At 35.6% G+C, this 22,549-nt stretch overlaps 1 protein-coding gene across 1 annotated transcript in view; it reads left to right on the plus strand.

Annotated features, from left to right (window-relative positions):
• The window catches only part of SPOCK3 (SPARC (osteonectin), cwcv and kazal like domains proteoglycan 3), a 229,735-nt gene extending 210,319 nt beyond the window's left edge, over positions 1 to 19,416 (plus strand). The window contains exons 8-11 of the mRNA XM_064449758.1: positions 7,624 to 7,845; positions 14,820 to 14,882; positions 16,141 to 16,278; positions 17,320 to 19,416. Coding sequence (XP_064305828.1) covers positions 7,624 to 7,845; positions 14,820 to 14,882; positions 16,141 to 16,278; positions 17,320 to 17,492 — 596 coding nt within the window. The 3' untranslated portion in view covers positions 17,493 to 19,416. The remainder of the gene's footprint in view (positions 1 to 7,623; positions 7,846 to 14,819; positions 14,883 to 16,140; positions 16,279 to 17,319) is intronic.
• The last annotated feature ends 3,133 nt before the right edge of the window (positions 19,417 to 22,549 follow it).

A 22,549-nucleotide genomic window follows, 5' to 3' on the forward strand; every position in this document is an offset into this window, starting at 1 on the left:
GTCATGTCTACCTAATGTTGATTTTACACTTAGTACATCCTAAATGTTCGTGTTTTGGCACTTCACATACAATACAGAAGATAATAATGATCTGCTTAGATTATGTAGACCAAAGCAGTTAGATATGTGAGTATTTTTAGAACAGATTGCATGAAGCACTTTGGGCTGAAAATGTTATGGTCCCATTCTGATTAACTTCCTCCAAAGTTTTAGGGCCTGTTAGATCTTTCCCACCTAATGTGAGCCAGTAAAGGCGTCTTTCTAAGGCAGGTAGACAGACGTATTTGCCTTTAAAAGCCTTCAGATGAGGATCTTCTTTATGAATACAGTTTTTCCAATTGAGGGGGGAAAAAAAGGGTTTCTGGCTCAGTTTTCAGAATTTCCTTTTGGAAACCTTCAGAGTCATGAAGTTCTCTTTTGACGGTATGAAGAATTCACACATACTTTAGGAGGTATCTGAAATTTTAGGCACAAGTTAGACTGGATTCTACCCTGCCAGTTTTTTGAGAGACACAATCACAAGTTGATTTGGATGGCTAAAAATAGTCTTTTCAGGGCTCTTTTTCATCATGAGATGAAATATATCTTTTTCATATGAGAAACTGACATGTCTGTTGTTTAGAAGAAAATGTTACGTCAATATGTGCCTGTAAACACACAAAGAATCAAAAATAATGATAGCCATTCAACGTGGTAATGTGCTTTCTAATACCATTACAAAATTCCTAAAACTGTTCTTCAGGAGCTAAGCTCTCGAGTGGTATCCCTAATGAAATCCCTCAAATTTGGTCTCCAAAGTCATAGGAGGTCTAAAACATCAGGTGCATTAATTTTTAGGTCCAGCCCCTATTTTGGGGATATCTGAGAGCTACACCTAGAAATAAATCTTGCAAAGAACTTCTTAACCATGTATGATGACCTTATACTTAGCGCATGAGGCTTAGTGATGTGTACAGAAAAACAGCTACAATTACAAAACCACCCGAATGCAACTTCCTCTTTCAGAGTCCTCATTATTCTAGCAAATCCCTGGAGCTGTTCATTACCCTTGGGGAGTTAAAAATCTCTGTTGGCACCCTTTCCCCCAGGCTGTTCTTTATTCTTGTCATAGAGTTCCTTCCTCACTAAAAAAACATTCTGCATTTTAAAAAGTAATTTGTGATATCCTTTCTGGTTGTCTGTTTGCATTTAGGATTTTTCATATTTCGGTCTCTGGTGACACCTGGGATGGGATTTATTAAAAGGCTTGGGCACAGTCCTTTTGACAAGGTAGATGTGGTGCAAGTTTATAGTGCCTTGCTGGTGCTTTTCAGAGTTGTTCTAGCTATTAAATAGTCCACATTGATCCGTGCAATCATTAATATTATTTCTAAACAAAACAAACAGTAGTGTTTTTCTACTAGAACCATCAGTAAGCTGATGACAAGTTAAAAATGTAAGGTGCCTACATTGTTGTGTTTTCACAAGAGTTACATAACTTTGTTTAACACTTTTTTCCAAAGCTGAATCTTATTCGTAATGCAGACTAGAATATTTCAAATAATTAATAGGATTTTATTTCCAAAATTCCTTTTGTGCCCAGATGTATTCAAATTGCATATATCTAGAAGTAGAATTACTATAAATGCTACATTAACACTTAAATCTTGTCCTCAGGCCATTTATGGTATAAGTAGATGACACAAAGGGGAGAAGGATGCTTCACCCCCATATTGCAATAATACCCCCTTTATTATTCCCTTGTGGGTGGGGAAATCAGGAGTTAAAAAAATTGACATTTTACATACCTGTTTAAAGTCTTTTAAAATATTTGTTTTATTTCTGTATTAATTTTGTGTGATTAATTTTTGTGGGAATTAATGCATCAAATGCCTAGCACAACAAATACCATAGTCCCACAAATACTTCTGCTAACAGGCAGTCTGTGTCTGGAGAATACTTGTGCACCTTGTCATGTTAGAAGATGAAAGAACAGAGGCCAAAGGTAATAGAGGATCTTCTTATGGCTTGGGAATAATATGATTATCTGGAGTCTAATACACTAATAATTTTGAAAATAACAGAAAAATACAAGAAGTCTGAAAGAAAATTACTTATAAATGGCTTGTCTAGAACTAGCGTGGTGAGATATTATTGCATTAAAATTGCCAAATACCCTTAAAAACTTGCAGCAGGAAAAGACAAATTTTGTATAGAAAAGTGTAAATAAAATTCAGATCTTTGCTTGAAGAGACACAGCTGACATTATGTAGAGATAAATTAAATTTCTCTGATCTTCATTGCTGAAGCATATTTGGAAACCCTGATGTACAGACAGAACTCGTAAGCAGAACAATACATTTTTGCTTACCTGCTGTCAGAACTCTCCCATACAGTCATTGTATAGTTACAAGAGATTAAAAGAACTGCAGTTTTAAACATCATTCTTGATGTCTTGAAAATGCTGACTGCTGGAGAATTTGCCTCCTTCCTGAGATCATCTCAGATAATGTCCCTTAATTGTACCTTTTTTTGCAAAATGAGCCAGTTATCCTAGGTTTATTGTAAGACCTCTGGTACCTTCCCCATGTCTTGCCCTAACCCAGGCTCCACTTCTGTCTGTGTAATCATAGTGAGCGGGAATATATTATAACTTTGGACAGGTGACAAAGAATGTTATGCCTAATGCTGTCTCCTTCTTGGGCTAGTATGGAGCAGGGTGCGTCTCACCTCGATCAGCACTTTTGTGAACAGTAAATACAACAGAAAACATTCACATTGCTTGGTTCTCTCTATAGTTCAGTCCTTCCTGCCCAGGTCTGTCCTGAAAAAACTACATTAGGAAGACCTGTTCCCAGATTGTGCATGGTAGGCCTCAGCTGTGAGATGCTGTTAACTGAAGATTTTCTGATAGCCAAAATATCAGACAAATCCATCAGAAGTGAAAACCTTCTTGCTATGCAGCTTGTACCCTGAATAAGTAAAAGCCACGGTCTAGATGGCAGTCAGGACTCTAGCAGAGTGCATGTGTGTTTATTCACATGTACGATCTGTCAGTGTCTTTTACTGTACTGGACAGCGTACTGGTATTGGAAAGAATCATGCAGTTTACTTCTCTTGGCATATTAGATAAACAATTTTAGATAATGCAGTATGTGAGCCATATGTACGTATGCTGCCTTGGTTTCCACATAATGTCAAAAGCTATCTTCCTCAATGTACACAAGGATTTATTACTTATGAGTTTAACAAGCAGGCAAACAATAGTTTTACCTTGAAAAGTAGATTATATTTACTAAGAGTTGAAATTCTCCCCTGAGAAATAATCAGAAACGCAGGAGCATTTCTGTTGTTCCTTCTGAGGAAATGTTTTGAATGCTAGTGTGTAAGCCCTGGAGGAGAGGTATATTTCTCAATCATATCTCCCTTGGGATTGTTTTGGCTGAGGAAAAGAGCTTAAGCTGGTATTTCACATTTTTCTAGACAATGTTCAGAAATAGCTGCATAAAATCTCATTTCATTATGGTATATGGAAATAGATTTCAAATAAGTAGTTAAAATGAGATAAAGATAAACTCTTATTTCTAATTTAGACATCTCAGCAGAAATTTTGCTCTCCTCAGTATAATGTCCTGGTACTTACTCATCAAGGATAAATTACTATCCTTTAGCTGTACTAATTTTCCCTCCTTGGTTTCTCCTTTTTGTTTTGTGTCACAACTGTGAAAAGATGTGTAAGAACAGCATTCCGGTTGGTGCATAAAGTGATAATGTGTTTATTCTGTGATTAGGGCAATTAGTTTCCTAGTTCTAGGTCACCAGGTGATTTTGTTATTCTTAGTTCTGTATCACCTGACCCCCTCGTGTCAAACCATGTTAGCAGATGTTAAACTCTAGGTATGTACTTAAGTGCTTTCCTGACTCTTTTTCTCAAGCATAGTACCTTCAAGAGTGACACTTGTATTATTTTATCAATATTATAGTAGAGGAAGAAAGTCATTGCAGAGAGAATGTACTTCTGATAATCTTAAGTTTGGACAGTTCCTTAAGGGTTCTTTAAAATTGAAACAAGAATTTTATTTTACCACAGTAATCTCTTAAGATTTTATAATGTGAACATGGAACTGGTGATCTTCATGTGCTGTAGCAGTTTTGGAGGAGGTGGACTGCTCAATTTTAGATCAAAGCTGCTTCTGTCTCTGTCAACATGTGCCCGGCTTACCTCTGAAATACTTTGGCCATTTTTATTTATTTTATCTGAACTAATATTTGACCTAGATTTCAAGACATTTTTACGCTATACTGCAGTGACTGATGGTTGTGAAAGAGTTTGGCTTGGTGAAACAAGCCAAATGAAATAAGAAGAGATGTGATTTTTCTCTGTTTAAGACACTAACATTGTAAATACAAGATAAGAGGAACAACTGAAAAAATAGTAAAACCAACAGCAAATCTACCTGGGCTGTAATTAAAAAATACAAAATAAATCAGAAGCATATTCTGAAAGGAGAAACATAAACTTCTTTCAGGATAAAGCATTATTAGTTTTTGAAATTATTACATCAAACAGTTTTTTAGTAGAAAGCTAAACTGCATGACCTATGGTGCTTTTTGTCCAGTATATGGTGCTATTTAATAGATAGGTTATGGCAGCTTTAATATATGCAAACTTTATTTTTCAGGCTTGGAAATAACAAAGGATATTTCTTGCATGAAACGTCATTGTTTGAAGTAGGTTTGTTAATTCTGATGTACCAGTTATGATATATTCCTGTTTACTAGGAATTGTACATCATAAATATCAGACCTCAAACTCTAAATATTAAACCATAGTTATGTTGAACTTTAGCTGGATTTATAGAAAATATTAGAACATAATGACATTTTTCCGGTGCTTTCCTGTTGATATCGGTGATTTGTAATAAAATCATCTGGGTTTTAATGATATCGCTGGCTCCAATGCAAATATTTTCATTTCAAGCTCTGTCCTTAACTATGACAAATGTAATAGATAAAAATCCAGTGGGACATCCCTATTAGACACACTTTTTAAAAAACCTAAAAGCTATATAGAAAGAAGTGAATAAAAATTGAGGAATGGGAATAGAGGATGAACTCAATTCACAGGCTAATGCTAGTTAAAAAAATCAAGAAAAAAAATAGGGATAAAATCTTCTGCAGATATATAATATTGTTCCAGCCTTAATTTAGTGATGCATAAAAACTCTGAAATGTTCAGTGGTCTCTCACTTTTCGTCAAACAAATTTATTTCTTTTTAGAGTAAAATTTGAAACTGACTGAGAGAAATAAAAGAAGTAGCAGGTGTTTGCGTTTTTTCCCCTTTTCCTTAGCGGAGTTTATTAAACACATAGCGTTAGCTTCTAGTGTCCTAAAATATAAAGTATTTAATGATGTGAGCTTTTCCAGCATGGATCACAAACGCTAATTTAAAAATACTTTGTCCCAAGCTTGAAAATGATGTCTCTTTCAATGAACTTATGTTTAAGATTCCAGATGCAGATGTGTTACCTACAATTATCTACTTTGGCCCACAAGATCCATCCCTGAACACAACTTCAGAGTGGCTTTTATCTTAAATTCCCTTCTAGCTGGCACCTCACTCATTACAATCTGCCTCCTCATGGTTGTTCTTTTTCTGCAACTTCTCTTAGAGTTTGTTCAGCTGGCCAGAATGCCAAATTCAGAAAAATCTTGTGAGCACAAGAATAATTCCCCACTTCATGCAGATACACAAAAGGCAGGATAGGGAACAGTATGTTTCACATTGACCCCTTTCTGAATCCACAGTCTTGAGGAGGATCTCTAGCAGGGAAAAGAGAAATATCTGGGAAGTGTTAAGAGGCCTTCAGGAACAGAGCCTTAGAGGTAAATAATGTTACCCTGAAGCTTCATCCTTAGCCAAATTGTTTTAAGGTGGAGAAACCTTCTACAATTTTTCAAATTGGAAACACCTGTTAAATAATTTTGGTATCTTTTACAAACAAAGTTGAATAACACATCTGCTGTATATACTTATTAATTTAGTCAGGTCCTGTCTCTGTCTGCTCTTTCTAATCCACAAAAAAATAAGTTGTATTGTCTTGATGTCTTATCAGGGGCTGGAGAGAAAGGGAGCGAGTCTGTTGGTTGAATGCTTGGCTGTCATTTTAAAATGTGTTAAACACATGAAAAACATAATAAATATCAAATGGCTTGCTTTTTTTTTTCTTTCAAACAGAATTAGTAATGAATGTGACAGATCAATAGGAAGCAAGAAAAAGTGAGACTGCCCTGATAAAAAGTCATAGTTAATTTAGGATTTCTGGGGAAGGGGAGTTTATGTGGTTGTCTGACTTCCACAGGGAGTCTTTGGCACTATCAGCTTTCTTCTTTTCCTTTTCAAAAAGGTTGTCATACTGTAGCATGGACATTTCCGTGTACATATATGTCTAAAGGAAAATTTACTGATTTCTAAGCTTGATTACTGAGTTACGCAAGTTGACCTGTTTTAGCAGTATAGAAACACTTTTCATATTTCTCTATTGTTTTGAGAACAACTAAGGCAGGCTTGATTTTAACAGCAACAGAAACTGGGAATTCTTGTGTGCTCTCATGTCAACTTTTCTATAGCCACATCACCAATCTCATTTTTTCAGTGCTCAGTTTTAGCTTAAAAGTTTTTAGAAGCATAGTATTTCATAGCACTAAATCTCGTTCTGTATTAGGATGTATACTCAACTGCCTGGCCACGTGCACGATAAGCCTGTGGTACAACCCATAGCACATGAACAGGAAAAAACGTGTGTGTATATATCAAATGCAGCTCACATCTTCTACCTAGGCAAGAGGCCTGGTGGTTTCTGAATTTCCCATCCATGTTCATGTGCAAGTCTGCATGTACTTTACAGTTGATGCAGGAAAAACAAACGTGAGGTCTGAGCTCTGGCTACAGGAATAATTAACTCAGCCTGTTCCTGGTGGCCCTTTTTCCAAGCAACAATTTAGGAAGAGGCAAGCTGCATTAGTAGATCTGATACTGGCACAGCCAGCTCTTCCTAGCAATCATCTTTTCCATGGCCTCCTCTAAGATGTAAAGTACATCAGGTAAAGACAAAATACCATAAATTTCAAGGCATTGCTGAGAAAGAATATTGTGTTCCTTTTTCATAGAATTGAATATATGTTATAGGAAGAAAAAAATGGACTCCAACAAGTTACCTGGCATTTTTTTTCTTATTATTTCTGTAAACATTGCAAACCACTTAAGCTTCACTCTCCCATTTTATAATATCACTAAAATTCTTTAACATAATTATTTTCCAGGAAATCACTGTAGATCATTTATTACTGTACATAATGTGTGTGCTATAGGTATAATATTTGACAAGAAAACTCATATTTCTAAATGCTTTGAGGCCGATGGTGGGATTAATTTTTCTGGCAGGCTAATTTATTTATTTTTTAAAAACGAAGCTGACATAATTTATACATAGTATTTCAGTAGCATACACTGTTTATGTATTGTATCTATGTACTACTGGAGCAATTTCCATGCTGCAACATTCTTTTGTGGTGGCTGAGCTCGGCAGCTGCTATATCTTTTCTGCTATTTGATTATGGGTTTTTTTTCTCCCCCGTCTCAGGATTTGATACCAGCATTTTGCCAATTTGCAAAGACTCCCTTGGCTGGATGTTTAACAGGCTTGATACGAACTATGACCTGTTGTTGGACCAGTCAGAACTTGGAAGCATTTACCTTGACAAGAATGAGCCATGCACAAGGGCGTTCTTCAATTCTTGTGACACGTACAAGGACAGTTTGATATCTAACAATGAGTGGTGCTACTGCTTCCAAAGGCAGCAAGGTAAGAGATGAGAACCACCTGTGTATGTGTATGACCAATCTTTTTGTAGTGCTTTATCTTTTTTTAACATATTAAGAAGGTTACAGTGAAGTACAAGCACTTAAATGCTGTACCAGAAATCTGTGTAAACAACCCAAGCTAAATGGAAAGACTTGCTAGAAATTCAAGCCTTCTAAATAAAGTGCAAAACAGCAGCTAATGCTTTTACAGCAATATTGTTTCTCATGCCAAATTCCAGTAAGTGTGCAGAGGAAAGAGACCAAAATAAAGAACAAAATTACTTAAATTATTTCTTTCCCAATCTACTATGTCTCCATTATAAAATAAACTTTTTTATTGCTAAAGTAGGGCATCTTAATGTTTTATTTTGTGAGCCTATTAAAATAACTGAATGAACATTATGGATAAAGTTATTTCCAGTCATTTGGACCTAAAACCAATTGATTTTTACTGCCTAGATGAATCTCTTGTTAATGTCCTGATGTGATTTGGTTAAACAAATAAACACAACCTATAAGCATTATTTTCCTGAGGATCATGTAACAATTTTAGATCTAGGTGAGACATCACAGAAATTATATAATCAAACAAGTTGTAATGAATCAAAGAATTTACTGATTAAATATCGGCTGAAACTGGACAGAATTGACCCTTCATTTTTCTTATGAACATGAAGGAGATTTTCAAAGAAATAAATAGCAACGAGGGTCCAAATTTCTACTGCCACTACAAGAGATAAAGACTGATACCAAATCAGGAAAGTTTCCAAAATCAGTTCAGCCTTTTTGAAAATTTTAATATCAGGTTTTAAATCTCACTTGTGCCCTTAAAAGTCTTGTGATAAATTCCTGTTAGCACTCCGCGTCTATGGTTTGACTCTGATTTTGTGGAAAACGCAGAATCACAGAATAGCAGGGGTTGGACAGGACCCCTGGAGATCATCTGGTCCAACCCCCCTGCTTGAGCAGGCACACCTAGAGCAGGGGGCACAGGAACGCATCCAGGCGAGTTTTGAATGTCTCCAGGGAGGGAGACTCCACAGCCTCCCTGGGCAGCCTGTTCCACTGCTCTGGCACCCTCACAGGGAAGAAGTTTTTCCTCATAAAGACTGTTATTATGCCACACCTGCCTATTGTAAATCTGAACAAAAATAAAGCTGTACTTCTGTAGATACATACTAAATAGCAGACTTCTTTTCTTTGGTAACTTTGTCATTAAAATTTAACATTTAATCTTTCAAAACACCTTTTTTTTTGTTTTGTAGTAGAGCAATATTTTGACTTTTATTTTTAGAAGCATGTATGTACTGCTAACAAAATTAGTATATGAAAAATAAACCATCCCAGAAGTAAAGTGGTTCTTAAAGTAAAAACATAACATGTTTTGTTTGTTTGTCTTTAAAATAAAAAAAAAAACAGACACCACCATAATCATTTCAGCTTAAAATTAAACAACCTTACGCTTTGGAGGGCAGCATAATTCTTTTCAATTGTCAGAGAAAGTACAGCACATAACATGTGGCCTAATATGGTCCAAGGTTGTTCTACCAATTGGCTCTTCTTCCAATTTCATATAACGTGTGTACAGCATAACCAGGGCATTAAGAAAGCATTTCCACAGATTAGTTTCAAGTAGTTTTGTATTCTATAGCCTATAAATACTGTTTGTCTAAAATATTTGCTCAGTGTACTGCTAGAACCCAAGGATGGTAAGGTAAAGACTGATCTAAACACTACTGAATTATACTAATGGTACCCCAAAGACTAAAAATCTGGGGCCTGCCTTTGAGTGACACTGATTCTCCCTGTTGTAGAATCCAACATTATCAAGCTTTTCTTCCCTTTTTATCAATTTCCTCAGTGTCTTGACCCTGGTGTTGTGATAAGGTGCTGATTTAAAACGGATTATATAGCTTTTGATACAACAGTATGTCTGAGCATATAGTAAAAAAAGATGTATCCTCATCATTGTAAATGAGGTGAAAGCTCAGTTTAGGCAATCCTTGCACAATAAACATGTACTCCATCCCTCCAAATTAATACTGTCAACAAAATCTGTATTCTCCTTTTTTGAAGGTGTATGGAGAAGAACAAAGCATTTACTCTTCTTTTGTCATATCTTATTATTAGCTCTTGCACAGCTGAGTCCTAACTCCCTAGTGTGATCCACTGAATTATCTGTTCATAATTCACAGTGTTAGCCTGAACCTTGTAATATGTTCATGTTTGGTTATGTTTTACCCGATTGAACAATCTAAATAAGACCTTTAACTAGACCTTTGCTATTAATGGCAAAGAGATGGCTAGGTAGAGAAACCCAGTAGCTTCTTTCTGATGTTTACTAAAATAAGTTGATGTTAACAGAATGCTTCAAGCCATGTAGACAGCTGGCTGTATTCATCGAGCTTAGTGTGTGCTTTCTGGGCAGATCTACGGTTTTAAAGCACCACTGTTGAGTAATGATGTTCAAAGTGAATACAAAATTTAGTCAACAGTATATATCATTCTGGGATAGAAATTCCATTGTGCTTTTTTAAAACACACAGCATTTGCTTGAGTCATTATCTAAGAAGCCCTCTTGCTCTTTGATCTTAGCTTCACAGTTCAAGACTTCCAGGATCAGACAAGTACTTGCAACTCTTCTTCATTCTTTCTTTCTGCTCAAGGTCTGTCATGATGCATTGCAGTACACTAGACCCATTACTGCACATTACTTACAGCTTTAGTCAATATAAGCAACTTCTCATGAATACTTAAGTCAGATCTTTCTTGCTTAGAAAAAGATCTTCCTGTAGTAGCTGTCCCACCTTGACTAATGCTTAAACACTTATGTACAGCTCAGTGGTGCTTATTGCATTTTTTCTTGGCTTTATTCTGCTTCAAGTGTTGTTTAGTATTTCTGAGATACATCCAAGACACTATAATGCATTTCTGCAATACTTCAAAATGTGCACTTTGCCAGTGCTCTTTGCAAGTCCTCCTGGACACTTTGGTTGCTGTTGCCCTCTAGTTTCAACCTCAATTCATGCAAGTGCCTCAGTGCCCATCTTTAGAACTTTTTTCTTAGTTGTTTGACGCTAGCTTAACACTTTAGTGCTTATCTAAATGCTGAGGCACTTGCAATGTTGGCCTTTTTCTAGGTTGAATTTCTTTCTGCCAGTACTTCATCATTATTACAGCCTTGGTTTTGTTGCATCACTGCTTCAGAGTAGGAGAGTACTGGATTTTGCTGGGAATATTAATGCTTAGCACCTAAGTGTTTCTTTACTGCAGGCCTCTGCATGGATCTATTAGTCCAGCACTTCTCTAGATGCCTTTTTCTTACAAGCTTTTCTGTCTGTCAAGGCTTGAAGAAATCTTTGACTTTAAAACTAATCCATCTTACAGAAGAATGATAATTATTGTGATTTGTATTTGTTACATCAGTCTTTTCAGGTTGCAGGGCTTCAAATATGTTTATAGATGATTCTAAAGGAAAGTGTAACATGCCTTAACACATAATTGAGGTCCCAAGTAAGATTTCTTGAAGTTCCAGTATTGATGCTTCAGATCCCTAAAAGTCAAGATTCAGTTGTCCAAGAACAATTATAACGCCAAGCATAGGCACAGGCAAAGCACAACACAGCAGCCTAATCTGCAGTTGACCATATACCAGAAACTAGGGGCTCTGTCAAATATGATCTGCTCGATAGATGGAAAATAACTGTTTTATAATCAAATAAGATGGAGAATCTATGAAAGCTGGAGGCTGACTGTGTGGGTAGCAGGTCTATGAGACATGTCTGTTAAAAATCCTAGACATTCTTTGTCAAATCTACCAGTTTTACTCCTATTGCTCTGTTAATTGGCCTCTTCTTGGTAAATCAAAGCTTAATCATACTAGCCTTGCAGCACCTCTTGACACAACTGAATATTGATGTCTCATGGGCCAGCATTAATAACATGGGATACTCTGGTGTACATCAGTACTTTGAGCACTGAAGAACTGTGAATGACTGCTGTTAGGTGGCTCATGAATCACTTATAACAGTGTGATGATATTGTCAGAAAGACAATTCCTGCCACATCTGTGGAAGTAGATTAAGGATGAAGATGATTAGGTCTCTTATTTGTATTTAGATTATCAGAAAAACTGATGTCAGATTCATTTCTATTTCAAAGGAAGCCACCACACTGATTTTTGTAAAGGATTTTTTTCTCCTTGGCTCAAGACTCCCAAAATTTTCCAGAGACACTGCTTTTTTTTATTTAAATAAGTTCAGAAATCTAAAAGAAAGCTTTTCCATACTCAGGAACTAACTGGAAAATAAAGAGGGAAGCATTATGATTTGGGGAGAGAGGAAAAAGGGTATGCTGTGGACCAAAAGGAATTGGTTGAACTGCCATTCTCTTTGACAGTTTTAAGCACCAGAGTGATTTAGTATTGTTAAGAGGTTTTGCTGCTTTTATCCTGAGAAGCAAAGCTTAAGTGTGAATCTTGAAGACCTAGCTTCTGAGAAGAAGAGAGTTTTGGGTAAGTAACTTTCTCATATTGCCTTGTTACCTTTTGGTTAATGATATTCCTTTCTGTAATTCAACCACCAAAGATTTATAGCTGTAAATGAAGATTTTTTCCTTTAGGTATAGTCCATCATTGTTGCATTTCCACATACTAGTGCTCATATGTGAAACTGTTTCTAGTTGAGGATTTTTGTTCCATAGAACAACATACATGCATTTTTCCTAATTGGATAGTTATTCTTCAGCATATTTCCTATCTTCTTTGAAAGATAGACTAGACCAGAATAGAATCATTTAGGTTGGAAAGGACCTTTAAGGTCGTCAATTCCAACCGTTAACCTAACACTGCCAAGTCCACCACAATCTTAGATCCTTCTAGCCTGTGGTACTTGTTTGCGTAAATTACTATCGTTTTTTAGATTATCAATTAACTGGAAATACCTTTGGTTTAAGAAATAATTGATCCTCAGAATGTTGTACATTAAGAGCTTACTCTTTAAATATCAGGAAAGACAGAAACCTTAGTTTTGAAAGGTAATGAACATCTCTGGCATAACAGTGAGCATGATCATCATCAAAGCGCTTCTTAGAACAAGAAATGTTAAACTTTATATAGCCTCAGCAAATACTCAAAGACTCAATACTTAAAACCCAGTACCCACCCAATGTCAAGTCCCAGTGCTTTTCAAGAGCACACACAGAAAATTGCTTGGTTGTCTGGAAAGACGTCTCTTGAAAATTTGTTCTGGCACTAAGATTCCTGTGAACAGTATTTTAAAAGTAGACCCTACTTTTAAGGCCTTCACTATCAAAAGAATTATAATAGATTTAGTGTGAAAACCTGGCCCACCGGACTCAAGGCCACTGTAAATAGTTATAAGCTTCTTTAAATGTATGGGACATGTAAATAGCATTTAAAATGTAAAGCCAAGAGAAATTAACAGCCTGCTGTCAGTAAGGGGTTATTATTGTCTTCCAGTTTTTATTTACTCTGTGAAGTAAGAGCTCATGAATAATACCCAAGGCCTATTGGCATTTCTAGGCAATGCCAGCCAAGAGACCCTGTGTTCACCAGAGATATATTTTTGATCCCCAGTTCAGTTAGGCATTTGTCACCAGAGTTCGAGCACTTCCACAAGAAAGGCATCTCCATGTATTATAATGTATTCTTGCTGTTCCAGCACTCCTTTGTGCATCTTGTGCTGCTCTCAGCTGGCTAAAGGATGAGCACTCTTGTTTTTCTTTAGGAGGGCTCAGGACAGGCTGCTTTGGACTATCACCACTCGAGTGATTTTTGCCTACCCATTGCCCTAGACGGTGACCGGGTTCTGGTCTAAGTGTTTACTTCATCAATAAGCTAGGCCAGTCTTGCTCATCTTTAAACTAACTCAGAAGACTTTTTTCTGTTTACATGGAAAAAAAACTAGTTTCACTATATTGCAGAAGGGATCCTTGACTTAATTGCATGGCAAAGATGTATTCTAAATAATCTGAGTGTGCCAAAATGGAAAATGCATTTAATATTCATAGAATGTAAGATCTTATCAGAATATTGTCTGGGAACGGTATAAGCTAAAGACACATGTGAGTAAACTCAGTAATCCTACTGCTGATTCAGAATGAGAAATGCCTTTGTGCTAATGGTCTAATATAGTATGCGATATCAGCGTTCAGAGATTAGTACTTTGCTGTCTTTGATTCTTTCCCTTATTCAACAGTAACATACACATTCACACCTTATTTCCTTCCCATTCATGGGGCATACTGTGACTTGCTTTTATAGACAGTAGAAATTTAAATGATTCAGAACTGGAGTAAGCTATAACTCTGAAGAATGGGATGCTGAATTTGAATACCTATTCTGCTTCTTAGAGCCATCTAAAGTTTAGCCACTATTTTCAACTTACTTTGCTGAACATGGGACTTTGCACCCATGGGATTGTGTCTTAAACTGTTGCAATAGAATCACAATCTTACAGACTTCAGTGGAGAAAATTCTTATTTTCTTAGCGTAGTACGTGAAATACAAAACTTGAAGATGACTTATAGCAGGGACAAAAGACAAAAAATTAAGAGAGCCATGCTGTTTCTAACCAATACATGAGACCAGCTTCACAGTCACATTCTCATTTCTGTAGACCCGTAAAATAGGGTGTGACAGAATTACTATTTTGGTTTAGTATTCCCCGATCCTCCAGACTAATGACTAGATGCTAATTTACAGCCGAATTAACTGGGAGCGGCCTTCTGCACAAATCCATGGTAGTGTGCTAATTCATCATTCTGGAGCTGTAGCAAGATGCAGTAATCCTTTTATTTCAGAGCTTAGAACATGGCTACTAATGCAGGATGTGTGTGATTCTTAAGATCAGTAGTTAGAGGCACCTTAGAACATAGCAAACTGTGAAAACTTAGTCATATGCTTTCTTTCCTAGATACAGTGTGATCTGTTTAACATTTTTTATGTCATTTTAGACCCACCTTGCCAGACAGAACTCAGCAACATTCAGAAGCAGCAAGGAGGAAAGAAGCTCGTAGGTGAGCCATAGATCATTCTTTTGAAGGTTTTATTGCTTACATAAATAACCCTAGTGAAACAGCAACATAAAATCAATATTAATCCAACAAAGATAGACTGCAGTAAATTTCAGCAACAAAATTTATGAAATTTTTGAAAGCTATTAAACTTAGTTTTATTACCTTACTACCAAAAGATATTGCATCTGTTTTATTACCCTAATAGAAGGTAAGTTTTTACAGTTACAGAGGGGACAGTCCAAGGCACTCCTAAATTAGTATCTCTGCTGATCCTTTACCTGTAATATTCTTTAAGTCACTGAAGTCTTTGTTGTGAATCAGTTTATGCTATATCAGTATTACTGAAATGTAAAATCTTAATTTTACCATTAGCCACTGTATAAAAGCTGCAAAAAAAAGGCTTGGCCCAAAGTAGTCAAAACTGTATTCCTGCTAAGGATGGTTTCTAACAACAACTGTACACTTCAGAATGCTTTCATATGAATGTTTTGTTTGTTGTGGTTTGTCTACACGTTATGTTTCCTTCAAAGAGTTTCCATTTGTTCCAAATGAAAAACAGTGGATTATTCAGCCTTAGGCAAGTCACTGCCTCACAAAATAAGTCCTTGATTGTGTCTCTTGTACTCTGGGTGAGGAACCCTTTTGGCTTAGAGCCTAACTTGCCTAGCTTTTTTGCATATAAATGCAAACGTAACATTCTTTTTTTACATTTGTTGTTGATAAAATTGGTGTGTTACACTGCATTTGTCTTCTGTGGTGGGGTAATTAAATATTAGTGGGTAAATAAATGGATTGTAAAATATACATCAGGGAAAAATAGCTCCTAATCCTTGTTGCAGATAGTTTGTTAGTATAGGAAGCCTAGCCCTTATTATTCAGACTTGTTTGTACTCCACAGATCATAGAAGATTCCTTTCAGGGTTGGGTGCTACATTTGAGCCTTCTCCCCAGAATACAGCAAAGGTCTTGATTGAGACATTCAGGGAGTAAGGAATATGTATCACAGGATCAATGAAAAATTTAAAGGAAGGTTGGTCACTTCATTTCTTGAAATCAGTCCAAGACTGATATGTGTTATTTTCCCTCCCACATTTGATTTATGTAGTCACTTTCTGCTTAATTGAGTTTAGTAATAGTAAACCAGTCAGTGTAGAGTCTGGAATGAGGAAACAGCAAAAGGTAGTTACTTTCTGCTGTAACTGTTACATTGGCCAAGAGGCGGTTCTTGAAATTCTTATTCAATTTTTATATGTGACAGGGCAGTACATTCCCTTATGTGATGAAGATGGATATTACAAACCAAGTCAGTGCCATGGAAGCATAGGGCAGTGCTGGTGTGTTGACAGATACGGTAATGAGGTAACGGGATCCAGAACAAATGGTGCAGCAGAATGCGGTAAGTTAAGAACCCTTTGTGGCATATTTTTTTCATAGGTGTTACTCTCTTTGGTTACCAATCAGATTAAATTTCTTCAGTAAGAACAGATGTGGGACCCAACTACATGGATTTTGAAACAAAAAGTAACATTATAATTTGTTATTGTTATTACTTCATTATTTTTTGCAACTCCTATCACTATGTCAGCTATTAATAGAGCTCATGTGTGTGCTTGGCATAGTGTATATAAACCTAGGGAAAAGTAATTATCTAGAGCACCATTAGACAAGTCCCAAAATGCTTGATGAAATCCCTTTGGGTAATCAGCATGCTCCTGAATTCAATTTGACATTTTTTTTCAGTTTATGTTTGAGGGAATTGCCAAAAGTTCCCAGCATACTAAATCTTGCGTTACTTTTCCCTTCCCTGCAGTACTGTCCAACTTCTTCCAAGAATTCCCTTGTCACCTTTATTTGATGTTCAAGATATTAAAAAGCCAATAAAATATTTTCCTTTCAAAAAAAAAAAAGTCTTACATTACTCCTTTCCACTTCTTTTACAGCAAAAGAACATACCCTGAAACAAAGAGTAAATTTAATAAAATGTATTGTATACAAGGGCAAATACATACAAGCTCAGGCCTATTGTCCATCTAATCCAGGATCCTTTCTAGATAAATGCATACATGGACAGTTCTAGACAGTTCAAGTTAATATGTAAAACTGAACAATAGACAGTGTATGTTATCAGTAATCCTTATTGTCATCTATAAGTTTGACTTAAATCTCCTTCAGTTGTTCCTAGCACTCATTATAGATCTACAAATCCATAAAATTTGTCTCCTTTTGTTAACGTTGAGAAATTCTTCCCTATTGAAGTGGCTTTCTTTTAGGACAAAAGAATTTTTGTATTACTTATGGTTTTTTTCTGTGATACGCTCTGTGGTTTAAAATAAGTAATTGTTCTGAAACTACATATTCTGGTGTGCCTTTTGATGCTTATGTACATTATGCTATAAATGTGTAGTGCCTCTTTTCTATAACTATCGTACCTTTTTAGCTATCGATTTAGAGACTTCGGGTGATTTTGCCTCTGGCGATTTCCATGAATGGGCAGATGATGAAGATGACGAAGATGAAATAATGAATGATGAAGATGAAATTGAAGATGATGATGAAGATGAAGGAGATGATGATGTTGATGATGACGATGATCATGATGGATATATTTGATGATATTAGGGGGTCCATGAATTGTACCTTTCTAAAATTCACAAGATGACATTTCATAAAATCCCTTTGCTCTCTCCAAGATCAAAAGGATTCTAACAAACATGTATATTTTGTATGATTATTTCAAACATTGCAGCTGGAGTCATAGACTTTTTTTGTTTAAATAAGAATAATTATATTATGTGCTTTTGAGTTTTTTAAATGCCTTTGCGCTGAAGAAAACACATTGGAAGTCTAGCCTGAAGAAAGAAATGTTATGTGCTACTGAAAATATAAATGTGCAAAACACACTATAAAGACAACCAGTCTCTTTAAACTGCGGTGAAAAGATATTTGCCCTTGCTTGGAACTGTGCATGTCCTCTTTCAGAACACATACTGCTGTAACTTAACTTTAGTTCTGTCAGTGGTTTAGGCCCTGCGGGCTTTGCAAACTGTCCATTTAATATATCAAAAATGTATTACAGTAGAAAAACATTGGTGCACGAGTAGCGTCTCACTCGCCTTTAATTAACCAAAGGTATGGAGAAAAACTATCAGGAGGGGAAAATAAAGCAAAGTCCTCCTTTGTGTTTGCATTTGTAGTTACGTTTGTTATTTGGAAATGGCTGGGTTATTGAAAGGATTTTTCAAAAGCAGTAGCAGGGACAAGCACCAATTCTTCAATTCTGAATTTTTCTTGTCCTTCCTTATTTTTTTTTCTTTCATGTCAAGGTCGTATAGGCTTTATCATTATTTACTCAAACATTGCTTCACCCTTTGTTGTTTCTCTGTATTTCTCTAAACAGATTAGCATAAAATATTTTACATGGAGAAAAAAAATTGCTTAAAATTATATTACCTTTATACAGGACTGTGTTTCAGAGTATTGGCACTTGCCCCAAGGTAGTTTTTAATAAATCTATAATGATACTTTTTATTTTCTTAATTCAGGAAATAGTTTTGCATCTTTATCTTAATTCATGTTGTTTTCTGTTACTAGTGCAGAAACTTAGAGAACGTATTGTAAAGGTGCCTTGCAAAATAGAAATAGAGAGGTTTTAGCATGCATACAAGTATAGGATGTTAGGCAATAGCTAAGCACACCCAATTACCAAATTAATACCAGTATAGGTACTGCTGCTGGAATGAAGAAAATGGATTATTTTAATTTTTTTCCTATTGTTATGTAATTACCATGTGGACTAGATTATAATTATTGTGTAGAGTAGCACTTAAGATTTGACTGTAGAGAAAATTACTTTAATCACTGTATTTATGTTAGCATGTTAATTAATTGTGTAGACATTTTGGGACTCCACCATCTTCATTCATATCATATCTATTGCTTTCTGCCCACAATAAGATTGATGCGACCTGTATAATGTAATACTACAGGTTGTGTAATTTCAAAATTGGATCACTGGTTTCCCATCATTGATTAAAAGGAAAATCAGTTTCTTATTTGAATTAATTTCTACATATTAAATACGAAATTTATCCTATGTAATATTGAAAAGTATAATGCTTTTTCTTTTTTACTGTTTATGTATAGTTTGCAAAATAAAGACTCTTGTAACCAACCTTTGGCCAGTATAGCCCATCATTTTGAGTTTTTGCATAGTTTGAAATTACGAAACATGAAGAAATCATGTTTCAGATACATTTCACCTATTAAAATATGTATTTATTTGTATAAAGCCATTTATTAATGCTTTATTTCCAGTATAGAATTTTTGACTAAGGCAAACCCCATAGGGAGCTTTTATTTTTCTGTATTTTTTCCTGAACTTTCTATAGCTTTGTTATGTACTTTTATGACATTGTCTTCATTACCTAGTAAAGAAAGAAAGAAAGAGATACCTCTTTCCAAACTCTGTTGTAATTTGTGGGGCATAGTTGTATTATTTTCTTAAATAAAAGTAGTTAAGAGTTTACCATTCCAATATAGTGGGATTTTATCAGAGAACAGTTTCTTATGGCTGAAATTATCTGATATATAAATTGATTTTAAATAAAGAAGCTAAAGAAAAAAATGTTGTCATTGTTGGCTGATGTAGCAAGTAATGTTGTGGGTTTTTTTCTGATGTGACAAATAGTCTTTTGATCACAAACTAAATATTGATTTCTTTAAAACTTGTGGTATTAGGAGAAGTAAAGTATGGAAAGAGTTCATAATGTATTTAGCCTAATGTGATTAAAATGTGAAGACCATTCTAAAACGAAGTGTCATACGGAAGAGTACGAAAGAAGTTTATATCCTTTCCCAGCTGAACTGGAAGAGGAGGGAATATGCATGGATTTTGGTTACTGAGTATCAAAGCTACCTATTATAAAGTCAGAAGTAAGTCAAGATAGCTAAATTTCCTGAAGAGCAGTGGCAATGGAGATTCAGGGTCATTTTGGAGAATTTTTGTTGTCCAAAACTAAAACAGCAACAACAAACACTTGAAGTGTTTCCCATTCATGAGGAAAAGCCAGAGAAGAGAGAGATTGATAGTGTGAGATTTCCTTTGAAAACATTCTTCCTTTTTCAAAAAAAATACGTAAATTTGTCTGTGAATTAATAATATGGTGTTGATTTGCTTTCGTGATGTCAAATGAACTGGAAACTATTGCAGCATTAAAGAAATGCATGAAATCAGGAGCACTTAAAGAAAATAATGGCAAGGGCTGATAATATAAAATCACCGAATAACTAAACAATTCACAAGCTTTTTCCATCTTTCTGTTGTATCCAAAAATTTGCACAGAGGTATCTTCTCATGAGCACAGTCAGGCAGAAATTAGTAAGGAGCTCTTGATTTTAAAATGTCATTATTTTTACAGTGTCGCTGTCGTTGTTTTTTCTTGGTCTTATAATTGTGCCCATATATATGTACTTATAAATACAAAAAGATACTGATATAAATTTGGAGATTTTCAGACACAGTGATTAATCCTGTGCTCCTCGGAGAATATGTGAAATTATAATTCTCAGATTCATTGAACAGTAAGGAATACGAAGTCCAGTGAAATCAATCATTATGTAGTCTTCAAAGGGAATCTTTCAGGTCAAGCCACATAGATATGCTTAGTTTAAAAGTCAATGAATTAGCACCGTTAGTTTGCGTGTACAAAAATTGGTTTATTGTACAAGATTGAGGAAAATGGACCATAATGATAGTAGGAAAATTTTTACTTGTTTTCTGCACATGGACAAGAACTGGATTTCTATTATTATTATTGTTATTGTTGTTATTATTACTGTTATTAAAGAATCCAGTGCCCAGGTGAAATAATTTTATCAGAAAGTGGATTAATTTTATGTTTCATAGGAAATGAAAAAGATCTGTATATACAAGGGTTTTTTTATTAGAACGGTGTATATAGTTCTAATTACTAAAAGCTTTTAAAAATTGGATTTAAACGGAGCTGTGGCAGCAAAAATTGTTTGATATACAATAATCCTTTTTACTGTTTTTCCATTAATCTAAATAGCAAATCACCCACAATCTTATTTTGGCTAGTTCAGTGGACACTAAGTAGTTTGTCACCAAGTTTCTTTTTGAAGAAGTAAATAAACATGATGGGATAAACATGAAGCACAATATAATGGATTGGAAGAAAATCTCCAAATTAACCTGTTATCACTGGCTAAGTAAAATATCAAAAGTTTTTTAAAAACCCATCCGCTCCTGAAGGCAAGTACCCTATTGGACATGCTGAAGTAGTAGGGTAACCCTTTGTCATGAGCAGATCTCCTCTGACACAGTGTGATTGTACTCAATGTGTACAGGATGGTTGCCATTTGCCAACTTGTTAATTCATCCAGTGAAATGGCAGTAGAAATGGCTCTTTGAAGTTAAGGAACCAGAGCCAGAATGGGAAACAGAGTTGCCTAGCCTAAAAGGTGAAACCTCCGCTTAAATTTTTTGTTGTGTTTCAGATGCGAATTGAACCAAATCCTGAAAAAGAGACTACTGCACAATATCTCGCTGTCCTCTTGAAGGTGAGTTTTACAAGTGAAATGTGCGTGCCTATTTTTAAAAATACTCTCCATGTTACTAATAACGCAGAGTGTTTTACATCTCTTCACCAGCTTTCCACATGACCCCATAGAAAAATTTGATCAAAACTTCATACAAGGGTATCCACAAAACTCATGCTCATGTCTGTAACCATTTTTGCAAGGTGGTTGAAATTTATTGGTTAAAATCAAGATGGACAGAGAGGGGGCCCGTTGTCCCTGTCTGCCCATAGCATTCACAGGTGCTTTGTAAACTCATAGAACATTCTGCAGTCTGCTGAATTAAAAAAAAATTATGAACTCATATCCCACCAACTCGGGTTGTTATACCGCTCATCAGGCGAGTGCAGTTTTAAAAGAGCTGCCTATACCCAGCACAAGGCACTGAGGGTGTGCTCTGTAGGTCTTGCTATTAACATCAGATACACATTTTTAGGAAGACTCTCAAATTCCTTTCCCTTTCCATAGTTTGTTTACCTCACAGGCTTACGTTGTGACGTGTGTTGGCAAGATTAAGTTGTCCGCTGGACTTGAGTCCCTGTGAAGAAGAGGAGGTTGGATCCCTTCTACCGTAACTGTAATGCTCCTGATTGATTTCCATGGCCTGAGGGGGCTGGAGGGCCACACCACATTTTACCAAGTTTGGGACGTTAGAACAGAGTAGTGATTGACAAAATGTTTTGTTGATTTTGTTTGAAAGCTAGCAAAGGTTACTGAGGTTTTCTCTTCTTTCAGAAAAACACCTGCAATAGCAATCTGCAGTAAGAGTCCAATTTTGCAGCCATAATGCTGTGATTCTTTTTCCTTATTTCTCAAGAATAATGCAGTTATTTGAAAACATACTGTAACTCAAAATCAATTGGTTTTGAGCATTACGCAAAACTTCTTCGGGGCTTGCTCAGTCTTACTGAACTTCTGTATATTCCATTTCGCTGCATTAGTGTTAGGGACCTGAAACATACTTTAATTCAAAATCTGTTGGGTGAAGTTGTTTTATCTGTTTTCTAGTGTAAACATTCATTCTCAAAGAAAACTAAATCTAGAGATGATTTTGAAGATGTTGCCACTAT

The sequence above is a fragment of the Phalacrocorax carbo genome, chromosome 4 (assembly GCF_963921805.1).
Source record: "Phalacrocorax carbo chromosome 4, bPhaCar2.1, whole genome shotgun sequence".
In the NCBI taxonomy this organism is placed as follows: Eukaryota; Metazoa; Chordata; class Aves; order Suliformes; family Phalacrocoracidae; genus Phalacrocorax; species Phalacrocorax carbo.